The sequence below is a fragment of the Pempheris klunzingeri genome, chromosome 18, assembly GCF_042242105.1.
Source record: "Pempheris klunzingeri isolate RE-2024b chromosome 18, fPemKlu1.hap1, whole genome shotgun sequence".
Classification (NCBI taxonomy): domain Eukaryota; kingdom Metazoa; phylum Chordata; class Actinopteri; order Acropomatiformes; family Pempheridae; genus Pempheris; species Pempheris klunzingeri.
In genome coordinates, this window is record NC_092029.1 from 8,750,145 (window position 1) to 8,769,156 (window position 19,012).

The 19,012-nt window shown below is 41.4% G+C and overlaps 1 protein-coding gene across 1 annotated transcript; it reads right to left on the reverse strand.

Moving 5' to 3' along the window:
* Nucleotides 1-8,574: 8,574 nt before the first annotated feature.
* LOC139218153 (terminal nucleotidyltransferase 5A-like) lies at nucleotides 8,575-12,841 on the reverse strand. The gene is made up of 2 exons (XM_070849709.1): nucleotides 11,782-12,841; nucleotides 8,575-10,764 (listed from the first exon to the last, which is right to left on the reverse strand). Exons 1-2 carry the CDS (start codon nucleotides 12,196-12,198, stop codon nucleotides 9,949-9,951), a joined length of 1,233 nt encoding a protein of 410 aa, XP_070705810.1. The 5' UTR covers nucleotides 12,199-12,841; the 3' UTR covers nucleotides 8,575-9,948.
* Nucleotides 12,842-19,012: the final 6,171 nt, after the last annotated feature.

Genomic DNA, 19,012 nt, shown 5'->3' on the forward strand with positions numbered 1-19,012 from the left:
TCAAACTGTGAGAGAAGAAAACTGGTCTGAAAGAAGGCCAGCAGGACTTATCTGATGAGGGGTTTTTTCTGCACAGAATCCATCCGTCTAAAAGGCTGTCACATAAACACATGTCAAGGATAACATCGTTTTCTGTTAGGACCCTAAAGATTTGTTTGTCAGTGCACTTCTAGAATTAACTCATCAGTATTATTTTGTTTCTGTTTGAATTATTAACGTCATTTGCAAACGTCATGTTTCTGCAGCAGCTGAAACTTGATGAAAATGAGCAGCTGTGTCGGACTGTGGAAATTTGGATACGTTTGTTTTGATTCTATCTGGCCGGGAACATTGTTGTGAAACTGGGACCAACAAACCCAGAGTCTGCAGACACAGCACAGTCTGCTTGTGATTTCTGACCAGCGGCACTAATAATGCATAACTCCTCAGAAACCTTTGCCTGGGTTTGCTGTTTAGGGGCAAGCTGAGACTAAGACAGTTTCCGTGATTAATTACACCAGAGTCCTTCATCACAAAGAATACAGCCACTAAAATAGTGTTCCCCTCTGACAGCTTTTTCCTCCACAAAGTGGGAAAGATATTTCATTTTCAGAGAGCCTTCAGGAAGTAATAACAGGTAAATGATCAATGCTACACAGATGTGTAGATCAGATGATATATGGTGCTATAAAGCTGAATACTAAACATGTCCACATATGCACAGTTGTTTCTGGAGGCCAGTTATAACTTTCCGTTTCCCTATAGCGACAAAGCTATACTTAACCACATACAGGTGTGTTTTTTGCACCAGCAGCGAGCTGGCAGGTGTGTTTGCTATTACAACGTGATAATGACTATCATTACAGCGTAGGTAAGAACAGGCGTGTTAGCAGGAGGCTGGGGCGGAGACGAGAGGAAAGCAATAAGCTTTTACCAGGATGTGAGCGCACAACTGATATTTCTGCACCTGAAACACACACAGAGCCATGAACACATACTTATATGCACACACATACACACTCATTAAAACAGCGAGAGAGAGATAAACTAAAATTCACACAAATTAGCACCTTGGTGATTTAAATTTAGCTCCAAATGAAACGTTTAGATGGCATTGGTGTGGAAGATACATACCCATTACAGATTAACGTTATTCCATTGAAGGGGGAAAGTGCAAGTCAGTGTTTTAGTTGCTTATAGATAACGTGCAGTGTAATGACACAGAACTCATGCTGAAGTTATTCTTGTAGCATTTTAGAAAATAATTTTTACTGAATAAAGTTTTATTAAAATAGGCTTTCATGATTTTGGGCAGGATCTGGAACATTGGAGAAACTAGCAAGAGTAGCTACATTTTTAAAATATCTTATCGAAAATATCCCACCACATCCCTTCAGGCTTCAGGCAGAAACACATGAACACGCCGCCTGACTGACATTACTGCTGGAGAGCGGGACCGTGACAGTGATGTAAAGACTGGCCGCCGCTGCTACCGCCATGGCTACATGGCTGGGTCTCTTCTCTCGTTCATTCTGTACACAACCGATGACCGACAACCTCTCAGCTTTTTAGCCTGACGAGACGAACTCTGTTGAATGACACAATCACATAAACACAAGTAAAACAGCCGTCACAAGGTTAATTTTACCTTTAGCTCATAGTTACCACTCACTCAGCTCAGATGCTGTGCTTTGTGCTAACAGGTTAGCCCACTAACAAATAGACTGTTGCGTTGCATTCTTCAGCTCAGGGGGTGTGCTTCGTTCTGAGCAACTGCGGATTAAACTTTGGCAGCATTTTCTCTGCCATTCATTTACTAGCTTGCTAGCTTTAGCGCTGAGTCTGCCTAGCCTTGTGGAAGAATCCGCTCATGTGCAATGAATTCACGTGCAGTGTGTGCACAGGAAGGCAGACAGGTGGCTTGTTACAGATGTATGACAGCCACAGACACGGGATGTTTTTTCTTTTTTTGTCAAACCATGAATCGTTGATTGCTGTTGGGCTGTTTCAATAAATATGATTGAAAAGATGTTCCTAAAATAAGTTGCATTCCCTGCCTTTAATACATTAATGATGTGACCTCATTTTCAATTATTTGTTTTTTACTTATTTACTTCTTCTTTTTTTTTTACCTCTCTTACAGTTTTTTTTTTATGTTTATATGTTTGGCATGGATTAACATGTCATCCTACATGACACACACACGCACACACACACACACCCAGGTAACTAGTTAGGAAACAAACATATTTTCTCAGGCTTGCTCTTTATTTATGCTGCCTCACCATCTAGGGCAAATTCATCACAGCTTTTCAGTGCCTCCATGGGTGCTGTAAACAGAAACAGGCAGATGTGCACACACGTGCACATACACACAAAAACACACATCTTTGAATCACTATACTTGTGAGGGCTTTCACGGTCTAACTCTACATCAAATTTAGATTTAATCCTGCATGTGATTCTAGCTTTAAATCCTAACTCTTAACCTAATGCTTAAGAGGTTAGGATCAACAAAACACTGTAATGCTTCCTTGATTTTCTATGATTACAATTTATTTTTCATAACTTTAGAAACATAAGTGCACACACATGCACTTTGAGACCTGGGTGTACTACAGTCAGACTCCAAGCTCCAAAGAAAGCATTATTTTCTAAACTGATGTTTTCCTGACTGGAATCTGGGGCCAAGACAAATCATATGGTATGATAAGCACTGACTGCGCCATTGACAAGTTAAATCACATTTCTGGTAATGGTGATGATAATTGCGATGAATTTAACCCTGATTCGCTTGGTCTGAATATTTGAAGTGAGTATTATTGCTGACTTTTTGCACTCTTAGCAGCTTGTTTTGTTGCTATAATGTTTCCAAAGCCTTCCTGCACTTAAATGGTAAAACATCTGTGATGCTTTAATGTTACAATTGAAGGGTTTGTCCCACCTTTGTACTTTCATTACACTATTTTTTCTTCTCCACTTCTCGCTCTGACTATGTGCTAGTGAGGCAATACTTTAGTGGGATTGTGTGGGCTGGTGCGACTGTGTGTGTGTGAGAGAGAGCGAGAGAGAGAGAGAGAGAGAGAGAGACAGAGAGAGAGAGAGAGCAGTGTACCAGATGTTATTTTGCAGGAGAGACGAGACCTGCCTCTAAAAAACAGAATTGTTACAACATAGACGTGGTAAAACATAACCATTTCATAGGCTACAGCAGTCAAGGACAGTTTGATTTAAAAACTGGTACCACCTTCTCATAAGGTAACCTTTATGAAGGGTTTATACATTTTAAATGGCTTTATTAATTGGACTTTAGAGAAAAATCAGAAACTAACAGAAATGATATTGTGCACTTAAAAAAAACAACAACAAAAAACCAAACAAAAATAAAACATACACATTCGTCTTAGTCAAATTTGCCAACACAACCAGCCTGAGAAGGATTGGTGCATATGTTTTTTTTAAATTGGGATGTCTGCATGACTGGTTCATAAGGTTTTGTGTTTGCATTGTAATACCAGATCTGAACTTAAATCTGCCACAGCAACCACCCCCCCAACTCCAAAACAAAAACCACAACAAGGGGTAAAAACACACCAGAGTCTGATTTAATCGGACTGAAAGTCACTGGTGTGAAAACGCTCCTCTAGTTAAGAGCCCCTTCTGGGAAAGTGGTACCAAAAACCTCAATTGAATTTCACAGAATTCAACTGAAAGGAGTTTTGCTGACACATGCATGCACACAAGCATGCAGAGTGCAGATATGTAGCAGATCTATTTATGGATTTATTACTGCGTGACTCCAGTTCATACTGAGAAAAAAAACAAGCCAATCATTTTCGCTGATGTCTCAGCTTACCGATCAGTGTCTTTCTCTCTGTTAGCAGCTCATTTTAGCACTGCAAAGAAACAGTGCTGACCCTGGTCCAGGCGGCCAAACTATTTACACTACCAGACATAAATACTTAAGATTAGGGATGAGTCTTATTTATTGCTACAGTCTGACATTTGTTTGGCATCTGTTGACGTGAAAACTCTTTCTGTGCTTTGTTTGTTCCACAAGTATGAATTATTGTCATTGTGTAGTCTAATAATCAAGAGGATCAAGTTTTGCTTATGGCTGCTATTCATAATCACTAAAAGCAACATCATCCACAGATGTCTCACACTGAAAACTAAGACAGTTACTCACAAGTATTCCTGTAACACAAATACACAAATGCCCACACACACTCTTTCTGTTCCTCCATCTCTTTTGCTCTCTCTCACACACATTGCTGTTTCTCACAGTCTTGTCTCGCTGTTGTTTGATTTACTCGGTGACCTCTGACCCTGGCTGGGCTGAGCTGGATGGACTCTTGGCCCTGCTGCTGCTCCAACTGGTTCATCTCCAACATAACCCCACTGGACTTGTGTCTGTGCCTGTGTGTATTTCCATGTCTGGACACAAATCTTCATGTGCTATCAATCCCAGTGTTAAAAGCTTCTAAATAAGAGTTAAACTGAATAAAGTTATCGTCCTGTTGCTCTGCACAAATGAAAATCGTCAGCACTACAACCGTGATTCCAGCGTTTTACAAGCTGCTAACTGACCCTTTGGTGTTCATTCATTTCCTGTTGTTGTTAAGCCCAAATCAATTTAAGATGGCAACAGTGATGTGACTCCATCTGACCTTTGCCTGTGAAAATACCCACACATGAGCCTGAGAGAAAGGTGTGAGTTCAGTGAGAAAAGAAAGAGTTTGTTCATTAAAACACAAGAGAGCAGTTTTAAAAGCACCCCACACAGAGGAATATTGGTATAATTAGCTAATTAAATTGATTAAACAACTATATACTAATAAAACTAACAATAAAGTTCAATCAAGTGAATAAAAAGTGACTTAAAATTTGACTGAGGTTCCTCTGTGGTCCACTTTGGCACTTTAGCCCACTCGTTTTTCACACCACAGCTCCTTCAGCTCTCAGACACAATCTGTCATGTGTTAGGATAGGTTTCTTCATGGTGGCCCTTACAAATGTGATTATCATTTCATTTATAAAATCATATCCTCATATCACAAAATTTAGATTTTGGATGATGTTTTAACTTTAAAAAAAACTTTCCAAATAGTCAGCCTCAATAGATCACCCTGCACAGTATATTAGTGTCTATCTATCTGTCTCCAGTCAGAATTATTGCCAAAACAGAATGGTGATAGATATAATATCCTCCTGGACAATTAGGAATAAGTAAATCTCTGGTAAACAAATCTGTCAGCACTTCTCCGAAGAGATAAATCACAAAGGAATATTTTGTCCTCATATTTCTTTGATGGCTCTTCTTAAAGTCATAGCTGCGGTATTTTACTAAACATAGGCCTAAGTGTCGTCTTTGAAGGCAGTCCATAGCTCTGGGTTCTTAAACAGATGTTGGATTCCCAGATCTCTGCTTCACATGTACAGTCCCAAAGTATTGACTTAATAAAATACTTAATGTGGGTTACAGCTTCTTCAAGCAAGCCACTTAGTTTAGCTTAGCATAAAGATAGGAAACAGCTAGCCCGGCTCTGTATAGGCTAGCAAAAGGTAATGAAAAACACCAACCAGCACCTCTTAAGCTCATTAACTATGAGATACATTAGATGTACAGACAGACAATAATATAATGTGGTATTTGGTGAGTTTTAGAGGCGCTGATGGGTGTTAGTGTAGTGGGAAGGCTAGCTCTTTCTAGCCTTTCGCTAAACACCTGCTGGCTTCATAGTTAACGTACAGGAAGGATAGTGGGTTCAATTTTCTCATGTAATTCTTCACATGAAAGCAAATAAGCATATATCCCAGAATTTATATTTCTTCTACATCACTCAATTTATTCCAAACAAATTGCAGTTGTGCTTTACAGAGTTAGGTTTAGGGTTAGTGTCAGAGTTCTCCATGCCAAAAATTAGGAAGTTGCTGAAATATTTCATAAGCTAGATGTAGGTTCAACCAATACTGAATAGATTATGATTTCAACATAAGCATCCGACGCAGTTGCAACTACTTCTCCCTTCTCTATAATGTCAAGATGATACACAACTTAAAAGCAACACAGTAACGCATTTCCTAAGCTGTGTTATTGGGTTAGCTCTTTTCCTTGTTGTGCAACACACTAAACGCCACAATCCCTTGTTCTCAGTTCCCTTTAAGCCCTTGATAAGGAAGTGGACTGAATTTTTTTTGTCCTTTTCAGTGAGAGTGACCTAAAAGACGGCGGGAGATGGGGGAGGTATGTGTTACAGTACAATAGCCGGTAAATCTCTCCGCGGTAACCACACCAGAGCACTGAGCACATGCTTATGGAGGGAGGCTAATCAGCTTTCTGCAGATGGGCTAATGTCCTTACAGTGGCTGAGAGGGGGGCCTATATTTAGCGTCCACTCTCTCCCTCTTAACAGGGGATAACATTGGCCCTGTTCTCCTCTCCATTGCTCATCTCTCTCTGCTTAAATTCATCAAGAAGCTCATGCAGGCAGAGATGAAGGGAAATGAGTGAGGACAAAAAAAAAAACAGGAGGTAAAGATGACATAATGCTTTGTACTGACAGTGACACAGTGAAAAAACAGACAAACCAGATGCAAGTGACATTAGACTTGCGCACAGCAGCTCATGAAAAGCCATGTGTTGGTTTAAGAAATTAGTTTAAAGTTTAAACAAGAGAGAAAAAAGTTCGATAAAAACGAGACAGAGAAGAAACAATCAAAGAGATCGTGAAAGAGAAACAAAGTACAATATTCTGTCTCAGGGTCAGCAGTGAAAGTGACATGTGGAGGCTGAGGCCTCAGGGCATTAGGATAATGCAGACCTGGAGCCAATCTACTCAGTCAGTTACCAAGTGTCTCTGGAGGCCAAGGCTCTGCTGGTAGTCATACATGACATCTACCAGCTGTTGCAAATAGACTCACAGCTAATGAAATCTGGCAAACGGTGTGATGACGACTGCTGACGCCTATCGTGACGTCTCTTGGAGGGGAAATCCTCCACATTCAGCTGTCACTTGCTGGCAGCAGTAGTGGTGCCCATTGAGATTGTGTGGGCACCTTGGGACATTGACCCGCAGATGACCATCAGAGACTTGGCACCACATCTAAATGCTGGTGCTTTGCACCTAAACTGAGTTTCAATGTAAAATGTCCAAGAAATGTCATGGAAATATCATGTGTTGTTGTAGCTTGTAGTGTGTGTGATGTGAGTGATAACAGAAAATGAACTGAACAACTCATGTCTGATGGTCTTTGTTTTTTTTTTTTGCTTTTAATTCTCAAGTTGGTCAACTTGAACACAATTATCAGATCATTATTTTCATGTCCAAACAGGACGGCAGTTAAAAATGCATCTCAAACAGTGAAACAATCTCTTTAGAGCAACAGAAAATCATGAAACAGCTCAGAGCACACATACAGTGGGCACAAGTTAAATCTGCATCTCAACATAACCAGAGTCCACCTGCACTGCTCTTCATCAGCCAAAATAAAACACAAATTCGCACACACCACAAAATACTTTTAGACTCAACGACACAGCTTTGAATCTGCCTGCTACATCAGCCAAACACAAACTGTACAAAAATAGAGATTGATAGAAAAATAGGAGATCTGACAACATGTCTGAGTCTGAGTGTATATGCCGAGTCTCTTGTACACCTGTTGTTTTCATGATTGTCACAAAAACCAAACTTTTAGCGAACTTGTCTTATTGCTGTTCAAATATACATGTGGCTATCTGTACTCGACCTTTTCTTTTATTAAGTCCCCATTGTTTGGTGCTTTTCCACGCTAAGAAAAGATAAAATATTGACAGCTGTCATCTGCTCATGCCACCCAAATTTCCACACATCCCAAACTTTGACTGTTTTCCATTACAGAGAAGATGAAATACATTGGCCAAGTATTACTGAGCTTGCATTATCTTTGAAGCTTTTCGGGCTTCATGCAACACATTTTCATTAAAAATATTCTTCTCTACTAGGCCTCTGACTGACATAGCCAGTATATGCCTTTACTCAAAGGCTGCACTGCTGCTACATCCCTACATACACAACCCAACCTCCACCCCTCTAACAAACACAGCTTGTTGTATTACTGTGTGGTTTGCAGATATTTGCAGATGTCTCTTGAAAGTTTTCGTCTTCTCTTCCACACATGGAGAGGAAACACTTTTACACATGTAAAAATGTGTAAAACTGCATGAAATAATATGGAAAAAGATCATTTTATGTAAATTTATATGCAATTTTATTAAAAATTTCCAGTGTAGTTTTGAAAAACTGTTTGTACCTGTTTCAAATTGCATTTCAAACTCACTGACAATCTACTTTACTTTATGATTTAATATGTATTTGAAACTTAAAGGTACCCTGTAGAGTTTTTGACCACTAGTAGCACTATGGGGCAAGGATTTTGCAAGTCGGCCCTGGTTTTGTTTGTAACATGCATTCATATGAGGATGCACATGTGCAACAATGGGGCGATACATTTACAATTATTCAAAAAAAAGTGTTTTGCAAGGAAGAAAGTGCACTTAACACTTTTGTTTTTCACGAGCAAACTCGACAGGGCACCTTTAAGTAAGCTTGAGTTGTATATCTCAGATCTATTCATTAATGTGCAACTCTTCAGCGTGTTGCTGAAAGAGTGTGATGAAACTTTATTTTTGAAATGCATTATGGGCAGAACTTTTACAAATCCAAATACATTTCTTTCCCGAGTGTTGAATCCCCCCACAAATGATTAGATTATCTGCTTTCTGTGTTTAGTAGTTTTTTTGGTTATCAAGCTGTGCACTGGTCCACCTTATTTTGCAATCCTCCATTAAAACTGCATATAAAAGCAGTTTATTCTCTATTGCTGCCAAATCTCTTTCTTTCTCTGTACATTTCTCTCAAAATTAGCATCTATTTTACTCTTATAAGAAATTTTGATCCAATCTCCACCCCCTCTCTCTCTACAGATGATGAGATTATGTTGTTACTTCCTCTTTGGTAATCAGGATGTGTGTTCATCCAGCAGGGCTGCAGATAAGAGCAGAGTCCTCAACTAAACATTGTCAAAAAAAAAAAAAAAAATCAGCTGGTCCAAAGCCCCCCTCAGTGTACGAGACCTTACTCAGCATGCTGTAGGTAAACTGTCTTTTCCACAGTACATTCATTACTTTGAAAATATCAATTACACAACTCAACAGTTCTCTATGACAATGAATCACAAAAATATCCTTTCCCTTTAGGCTTTATCTAGGCACTTAAAGAAAATTATTCTTGGACAGAAATAAAGCATGCATTGTTTAGTTGTTGCTTTTTTTCCCTCAGAATTCAGATAAAGTTGAGTATCAAAGTAGATCTTTGGATTTTGTAAACAGTATCCAGTTCCTCATTTTGCATTGACTGTGAAAAGGAGTCCCGTACACACACAGTGCACATGGAAAAGGTCAGAAGGTCGCCGTTGTTTGACCATAAATCAATAGCCTCAGCAAGTCATGTGTGTCCTCTGTTACTCTCTGTGGATGTATGTCACTCTGTTATGGTTTATTACGTGAGTTCCTGTGAGTCGTAATTCGGACAAGACAAATATCATCGTATCCAGGTTGTTGGTCACTTTGACGCAGAGCTGTGCTTTGGTCTACAAAATCGATCTTAGCTCCGATGAAAGAACCCTAAAACTGAAGGGTCAGCCTCGCTCACTGGCATCTCTCGCTGTGCGCTCAGCTCCTCCTGCTGCAGCATTCTAACCCGGAGAAGAGCCTGTCTCTGGCCCACTGCCTTGATCCAGGTTCCTTGTCCTCATTCCCCTTGCTTCCTTTATTCTCTTCTTTTATCTGCGCTCTAATTTTGTCTCCTGTTTTTCCTTCTCTCGTTTCCCTCAATTTCCCATCACAAGGACGTGATAAAAAGATAATCATTCCTCCCTTTCATGCGGGCCACCGGCTAAATAAAAGTGCATCAGTGGACAAAAAGTTTAGTTACAGGGCAACCAGGTGGCGTACATGGGATGTTGTGTCGGAGTAAGGTAATGCAGAGGAGGCGAGGGAGGACAGGGGTAGACAGGCTGAATCTGCGCTACGTAATAGTTGCTGAAGTTGCCATCTGAGACATAAGGAGCCGGCTGGTAGAAACAGGTGACGTTGGCAGCATTGGGGATGGCGTTCTGCTCGGCCAGGACCCGCAGCGCCAGCGAAGAGATGAGGCTGAGTGTCTGGCGCCTCTCATGGCCCATCAGGCACACCGTGCTCTCCTGCACCACGTCATACAGCGTGGCCAGATAGTCATACTTCCTGTCCTCCAGGTCTACAAAGTGGTTCTGCAGGTAGGACTCCAGCTTTCTCCTCTGCTCGCTCACATCAGGAAAGTCTATGAAAAAGCGCGAGCACATGTAGCGCTGCAGCAGTTTCATCTCACTGTCAGAAGCTGCACGGAAACCGCGCACCAGCAGGTGGCAGTACTTCAGTAAACCCCCGCCTCGAATCTCCTCAGGGCTCCTCGTGCAGATGAGGCGCTTGCGCAGGTGATCTAGGGCGGTAGGGAAGTCACCATAGACGCTCTCCCCAAGAATTGTGGGGTGGAAAGTGGCAGCCATGGGGTGCTCTGAGCACTCGTAGAACAGGAGGAGGGAGTCCAGGCGGATCTGGAAGGAGTCCACGCTGAACTCAAACTGCCGTCGAAGAGAGTCCACAAACTTGAGCTCCACGTTCTTGCCACGGTTGTTGGAAAGGGAGATGAGACTCCAGCGGTCTGAGTCATTGCACACCTTCACCATCTTTTGCACGTAGGCCTCCTGAAAAATACAAAAGTTGAGCGTCAGGTGTCACCACATTTGTGATATTGATCTGATCCTAAAGCATCTCAGGTTTGTGCAAGTTTCAAGGAAATTACTGAAAGTCAAGAAATTGAAGACATTGATGGAGTCTGTAGATACACATGCAGTGAGGCTGTTTGGCTTTTGGCTATTTGTTTACTATATTCAAGCTGTAAAAGCCATTGCAACATAATCAGAGCAAATTACGGGCTACAATTGTCCAGAATAAGTTCTTTCTCCAAACTCTGAGTGACATTGTTACAAAGAATATGTTTCGGATTTTCTTTTTTCCTCCACCACACAGACGCCTACTGCCTGTGTCTGTTAATAAACTCCTCCTTCCTCATTTCACAGCAGTAATACCCTGTTACTTCTTGCACCAGCGCATCAAACACGATTTCATTATTCTTCTGAAAACCACACTAAAGCTGGTTACAAGACATATGAACCCATGGTAATGTCTAAGAATGATTCCATTTGTGGGTCTTACATGGAGAACTCCATAAAAATGTTACAAACTAGACACCAGACATTAATGCCATTTGCACCAGATAAAAATCTGGATTTAGTCTGTTAGTCATAATGTTTTGCTGATAGCATCTGCTGGTGGGCCATTAGTAGCCTGGGTAGTCATCGGTATCCAGGTAACTGAGGCCTACTTATTAATGTGGATCTGACTCCAATTGGATTAGACAGAATCCTCTTTGAATTGGAAACGAACCTTTTTACCATTTGAAAGCTTATATCTCTGTGCTGGTTGGAGGTATTCAGGGCAGATCTCAATCTTGTATTTGTCTGATTTATTTCCATCTAATGTTAGTGCATTTGCAAACAGAAAATGTGTGCGTTGGCTGGAAAACAGGCATAGAATAAGTTCAGCAGTGTGCGAATGTGAATGGAAATAAAATATACATAATGTTTCCTGTCAGGTTTGTAAAGTTAGAGACAAATGTAAATTCTGCTTTGCAAATCATATGATGTAACTCTTTATACTACCTTTAAGGTCACTGGTGTGATCTTTTCTTTATTCACTCCCTCGGGCAAGAAGTCTAGAAGAGAGTCCAGAACTATATCTTTCACTATCTGAAACTCCATCTCTCCTTTCAGCTCGGCGCAGAATATTAAGTCCAAATCTTTCCATCCCAGACCGCTGTCCTCATGCAGGACGTAGCTGGCCGCGGAGCCGTTCAGTCGCACCTCCCGGACGTGTATCCGCTTCTCCTCCATGCGGCTCCGCACCACCTTGACGATATCCCGCGGCTTCACCTCCAGAGTGGGGAAGCTCCACCGGCCGTGGATGGGGATGGAGCCGGTGAGGATGGTGTCCAGCCGCTGCACTTGCTCCCAGTTGAGCACGCTGAGGTTGATGGTCTCCCCGTCCGAGCAGCTGTCGCCCGCAGCTCTCTCGTCCATGTTAAGAGGTAGACGGAAGGATGTAAACGACAAAACTTTTCACTGACTCCTGCTGGAGTAGTGGCATCAGCAAGCAGCAACTTTCTGTAGAATTGAACGTTCAGAGCTGATGTCTATCATAACAGCAAGATGCGTCTGTACGCATGACGGAAAGAACTAGCTGGGCGGCGTTGTGCTTGTCCTACTTCTTACATAAAGTCTGCAGCCCAGACAAATTCAATTCATGAGCTTTCCAGCCGTAAGGCTTAGTCACTGTTCAGCATCTGCTGCCCCGCTGAGCGCTCCGCTCCTCACCGGCGCGTCGCCAAACTCTGGTACATCAAGTGTGAACGTCGAAATGATTGTTCCTCACAGTGTCAGCTTTTCATTTCGTCCAAATGGCAAACTGGAGCATCCATTTTGTAAAAAAAAAAAAAAACAAAAACGTTTCACCCACCGGAGAAGTTTTACTTCTGTCCTCTTTTGCTCATTTTTACGCACAGATTATTGCGCGTCCCTGCTGCGTAACGAAAACTTTACGCATCCTTTGATGACTGCTACACGCTTCTCCTGCACACCTACTTTTCAGAAAGTGGTGTATGGCTTCTTTCCCCTCACATTTTGGCCGTTTGTTGCTCGTTGGTACTGCGTGATGCCACAGAGGTCCCACTTCACTGCTAAGAGAAGTTGTGAACAGTGCGCTTCCCGTCTGAGAAGCGTTGGGGCGGGTCGGTTTGATTGACAACCCACACCCACTAATAGATGCAGTAGCTTCCCATAGTTACTTCGAGTGGCCACAAGCCCAGGGACTGAGGCGTGTCTAGATAATGGGCGTTATGAGAGAAGAGACGGAGACGGATTTGACGTCTACCCTTCACCAAAACCCTTTCTCGGCACCCTTTGGCTCTCCAAACGCCTCCACTTGTCTGTATTGCATCTCTTTTTTTTCAGTGGTCAGTTTAATGATTGCAGTGAGGATAAACACACTCAGAAATCTGTGCATCTTATTCCAACAACTAACTGAAAGATGAAATTATGAAGAGTGTGATGATGAATTTTTACCTGGTACAATTATGGTCAGTTACAATGGATGCGTTAGCTGCTGCACAATGACTCTGCTTTCTGCAGTTTTTTATAGCGCTGTGTGAACTGTAATTCTATCATGATTCACTCTGAATTATAGCACCACAAATTTCACTCTTGTATTACAGTTACTCAGGAGTCTGATCATTCACAGGTCGGGCTGGGAATGCTAGGGGTGTTAGGCACCATTTGGTCCCTCAGGTAAATGTGCAACATCTCTTCAATCTTTACAAACTTGAGGCAGACATGCAGAAAACTTTTGAGAGTACACACCCTATTTGTAAATCTACTTTAATTATTCGGTGTATGTTGTCTGATGACCATCCCTGACATGTAACGTGTAAGATGTCTGTCAGGATGTAGGGTATAGGCCACATAGTCTCTGTAGGTTACTTGTCATGGAGAATCTATCAGTGCAGAGCTAGGGCGCATATATCTGCGTCACTGCAGACGAGCCCATAAACCAGCTTACCACAGATTACCCTGTATGTGCAATGACACACACATACACACACACACACACACATACAGACAGCTGTGCACATGGAGACACATGCGTGCACACTGACATCTCTGCAGATAATGCACAGCTCATGCCATTTTAAGGTACAGTTCATGCATATTCTGAGAGAAACATAGTGTATAAAGTTATGTTTGTAATGAGCAAAGTTTTTGAGCAGCATAAGACAAAACCAGAAAACACCCATCAAACAGAGCATGTTAGAAATATACGAACACTTAGGTGGAATAACTGAGATGAGCAATAATTAAAACATTTTCCACATTTATACACAGTAGTTTAAAAACCTGTGGCATCTGGATATTTCTGTAAATATATTCTGTATCTGATAGCACTTTATCTCTTAAGCATTTGAGCTGTTGCATGTATACCTTTGAGTATACTGTGTCATTTCACATGAGGCATTTAGGTCAAGACTAATGCAACTAATTTATGTAGCATTTGTTTATTCAGTGAAGTGTGTGGTAGCTGTTTTCACTTCTTTGTAGTGCTTCTTTTCTGGGAACAGAGCAGCAGCCACTAACAACTATGAGTGTGCAATATGCAAAGGTCACACTGAGGAAAAATGGAAATGACAATACATTTCAGTGCAATACAAAGCATGAAGGCGACTGTGGGTTGACATACGACAGCAGGTCAGTCACACTCTGCACTTTCCCCATTCACCAACAGGCTCAATGTCAGGCTTATTTCTTCTTACCATGAGGCGGCTACTTACCTGACCTCTGACTTGTCAAGTGGATGACATTGGCTTGGTTTCAAATGTCTGACGACATCAGAGGATTGGCGAGGGGATTTCAGACAGACCCCTTATTAGGCTGCCAAACCAGTCGCCACATATGGAAACAAATTTGTGTGTGTGTACGTGCGTTCTCACATGCATGTGTTGTGTCTAAGACTCTATATACATCACTCTTTATATACTGTAAAACTCAAGTCAGGTTATGTCCCAGTTTATTATTATTTATTATTATTGTGTAATTTTATTGTGCAGTTTACTTTATGTTAGTTTGAGTGACTTATATGAGCTGAATGTCTTTATACTCTTGATAGTGAATGAAACCAAGAGCTCCATTCAAAAAGTCAGACTTGGTCAGCACATCCTTTGATCTGTGCCCCCCCCCCTCCCCTGCTTCCTGATCACAACTAACATTTCTCACCCTTTGCACCCCTGTCTTCTGCTATTAATCCCCTGTTCCCTCTCTCCATCCTACCCAACTCTCATTTTTTTTAGCTCATCCTCTTGGTCCATTGACCTTTTCACCATTCCTACACATGGAAGTTCATTAAGAGATTACAGTGAGCCCGTTAACCGAACATGTCTCCGGTGTCTTCCTCTTTACCTTTCCCAATTCATTCCCTTAACACTACTAACACACTACTATATTTATTTATTTGCTGGATATTCATTTGTCAGGGGAAAAACTGCAGGTGATCCCAAATTGATCCAACATTCACTTTTTATTTGGTCCATCTAACAAGCACTTCTCTCCACTGTTGTAGATTGGGGTATAAAAGAGGTTTGCTACAATTATTAAAATGCCACTTATTCTACTTATGTCGAATTCAACCCATGGTGTTGGTTTTAGGGTCAGTTACCCAAAAAATATTACTAAAAATCAAATTTTTAACCTCGCTAACCTTAACTGATTTAAGCTAGCGTTACCTGAAGATTAGCGAGTTGCTAGTACAGACAAGCTAACGGTGAGCTAGTTTGTGTTTTTATTGTCCACAGGACACTAGAGGGTGTAGTGAAGATGTTAACGTTAGCTGGTTAGAATTTAGCTACGCGTCATATGTTGAATTTTGGCCTTCTCTTGTGAACAGCCAGGCCACTGCTTGTCCAAGAATTGACATATGACAGCATTTCACAGCTCTTCCACCTCTGCGTGTGTGAGAATGTGTGCAAGGTTGAGGTGACCTGCGTCACAGTTTTTTATGGTTGAGTGGGCATTTCATTTTAAAAAACCCACAATGGAGAACGGGTGGAGTCCCCCTTTACCATTTGCACAGCTGTTTATTTGTCTAGTCTTAAAGTTGCACCTTAAGGACCAAGGCAGGACTACAACAAGAAGACAGATTTCCTGTCTTCCATGCTAAACTAAAAAGCTTCACACTCTACGCCTTAATGAAAACAGAAAAAACATGACATTCCATACTTTGCATTAATTTCCTTTGCATGCCTGCATCCTAAAAGATTCAACTTGTTTCCACAGTGTTTAATTGTCAAGGAACTCTAATCCTTCAACGCATCGTTTTCAATACGTTTTTGTTCATATCCAGTTTTGTTATCAGAATCAGCAGAAATGGTCCATAGGGGTTGCTGCTTGCAATTCACATTCTCAGTGTCGGGCCCACTTCCCTTTGACAATATACAGTACATGCAAAGCACATAGTAGCAAATGTAATCAATGAAACTGTGTCCAGGTAAGGACAAAACCTATTGTATTTTCAATCAGTTTTAACCCTGACTTCTCTTGACACCAATCAACCTTGAGGAGCTCGCTCAGTAGTGTAAGCCCCCACTAAACTCCTCCACAGCCACTAATGAGATTCGCTGACGTGCCGCTGTAAGCCATGCTGCAGCGCTGCACAGCGCTCTGTGTTAGAGTTTGTTAACGACGCATATAAACTGCGAGAATATTGTGTTGGAAAAAAAAGACAGACCAGTGAACTCTAGATTAAACAGCGTCATAACACATTTGCTTTAAACGTTTTTAAGTTTCTGGCTTTGAGTTTAACTTTATTGCTAATAACCACAGAAGATAACGGACCACACTTAACCACGCGCACAAGTTAACAGACGTTTATTGCAAAAAACACACAAGTTGCCTATGTGAAAATGTTTATAAAAGGTTTTTGTATTCATGCAATGCATACAGGATAAAAAATACAAAATAATGAAGTTTGCGTTTCTTCTATCATTAAATTATATATATATATCATTTATACAGAAGCACTTTAATGTAGCCACACTGTCAATATTTTCCCCCATTTTTAACACTTGACTGTTCTGCTTTCCTGACCTGTCTAAACTGTGGCCAGCAAACTGCTGTGACAAAATAAACAGGAAGTGAATTGCTCTATGTGTGACTTCCCATATGATACTGTGGTCAGAGATGTCAAGACCATATTGAGATTCTGCAATGAGATTCTGTCCTGCGTAGACAGACACATGCAGAAACACATGGACAAATGTGTGCTCAGCAGTGACTCAAAATAAATTCAATATGCAGTTTAGAAATAAAAAATTGGTTAATGGGTTAATGTACTCCAGTCGGTAATTCAGTCAGTGGTCAGAGTACCTAACAAACTGGTTGATGCAAACAAAATTTGAAGGGTACCTGGGTTTACCAGCATTACACAAAAGCAGAAAAATAGATTTCTACTTCGCACCATACAAACAATATGATGAAAGTAGTATTCTAGCATAGAAAAAAGGGTACAAATGCACAGAGACTGGGTGACACGGGGGATTATAGGGTCCCAGCAGCTCATTTTGCCCTGGGGCCCCCCTATTGAGTTAATGCAGCCATGGATGCATGCAACCAGTGAAGCGGAAATAAAAAGGTTACATCTATACATTCATGTATTTTCATGTTTTCTTCCTCTTACTGAAGAGTCTCAGTAATAAAACTGACTGAATGATAAATCAGAATGAACTGCAGATCATTGCTGTACCTTATCATCTTTAAATGTACTCTCACCTCCCTTTTCATAAATCCTTCTTCCAGTTTCATGGAGAAACTGGAAAACCCCTGAATACTCTCAACAAAGGCCATAGTCACACTGCATGAAGGTACTGCAGCGCCATCTGCTGCATTTAAGCAAACAAACCATGCTGTCCTGAACTACCTAAAGACACACTGGCTCTATTAAAACTTCCTCTGACCCCTCGCTGGGTGGCGCCCTCCCCATGCTACTTCCATGGTAGGTCATGATACATGTTTTCTATGTCTCCTCTCTGTCTGACTTTCCCACACTTCAGACTGCACTGAAATGTGAGCACATGTATTTGTACAGCTGTGTTGGGTAAACAGTGTCATCCAAGAGCCAAGTTAGGTCATTTTATCCGTTAATGCGACATATTCCGATTCTGATATTAAAAGCTGGAACAGTGACATGCACTAATGAAATACATGTAACTCTGACAAAACAACTCAGATTAGTTATCAATCATTCAAAGCTTCTCCTTCTCCTGCTTCCATCGCATATGCATCATATGTGAAGAGTGATTTAGGGTGAGACACAGCTCTTGTTCTCTTTACAATAATGCTGACATTCGTAGATATTGTGGGTGTCTGATGTGGGAAATCTCAGTGTCACTCAGGTTGCACGACTGATTTGACCACACAAACTTAATTAAATTAATTCTTAATTAAATATTCTTTTAATCTATTCCGCAGAATTTTTTTGTTGCCTTTGTCAGCATTTTTATGTGGTCATGGCAACAGCTCACAACTGTGTCTGCTCCAGGTCTGTGGGATAGATGACTCAAATGACTGGTTGCATGTGCAGGCAAATGCTTAGGCTCAGCTTTGTTTTGACTCTGCCGAAAGATTTATTGCCACAAATGATGCAAAAGTAGAAACTAATGCCTTTGAGGGATCAGCCAAAGTTGTGTGTGTATGTGTCAGTGGACATTTCTGAGACAGTTTTCCGGTTATCAGTTATTGACATCACCTCACAGTACGTATCTTCTGCATCTGCACAAGTAAATGGGTTGAAAGACGACATTTGCACTGTGCTTCAGCATCTGAAAGCTGTTAGCTACCATCATGAGTGGGAAAACATAATCTCCAGCCTCAGTCATGCAGTATGTTGACATGGCAAAGAAAATAAGACCACAACAAACACACATGAGCAGTCACACCCTCTTGGTGACAGTAATCAATCTGTTCATAGGATCATCATGCGACAGTTTACAGCTCAGATCAGGTTATGGTGGGTTTTATACAGATGTGTTCGGCTCCACAGGAACAAAGAGGAGTTTAGTGGTGAGATCTTGAAGGAAATCCACCCCAGCTAGGTTTTTTGAAGCCCTGGTGGAGCTGCAGCTGCAGGTGATGTGGCAGTAATTTTGGTCAGCCATTTGGCACTTTGCTCTATCATGAAAGGTTTCGGGCGGAGCTCCACTCCTCTGCTCCTCTGTCTCGACGCATGTTAGAGTACAACCTTGGCGAAAAGTAATTTAGGGTGAGCTGTTCTTCTCTCACTCCCACCAAGCAGAAC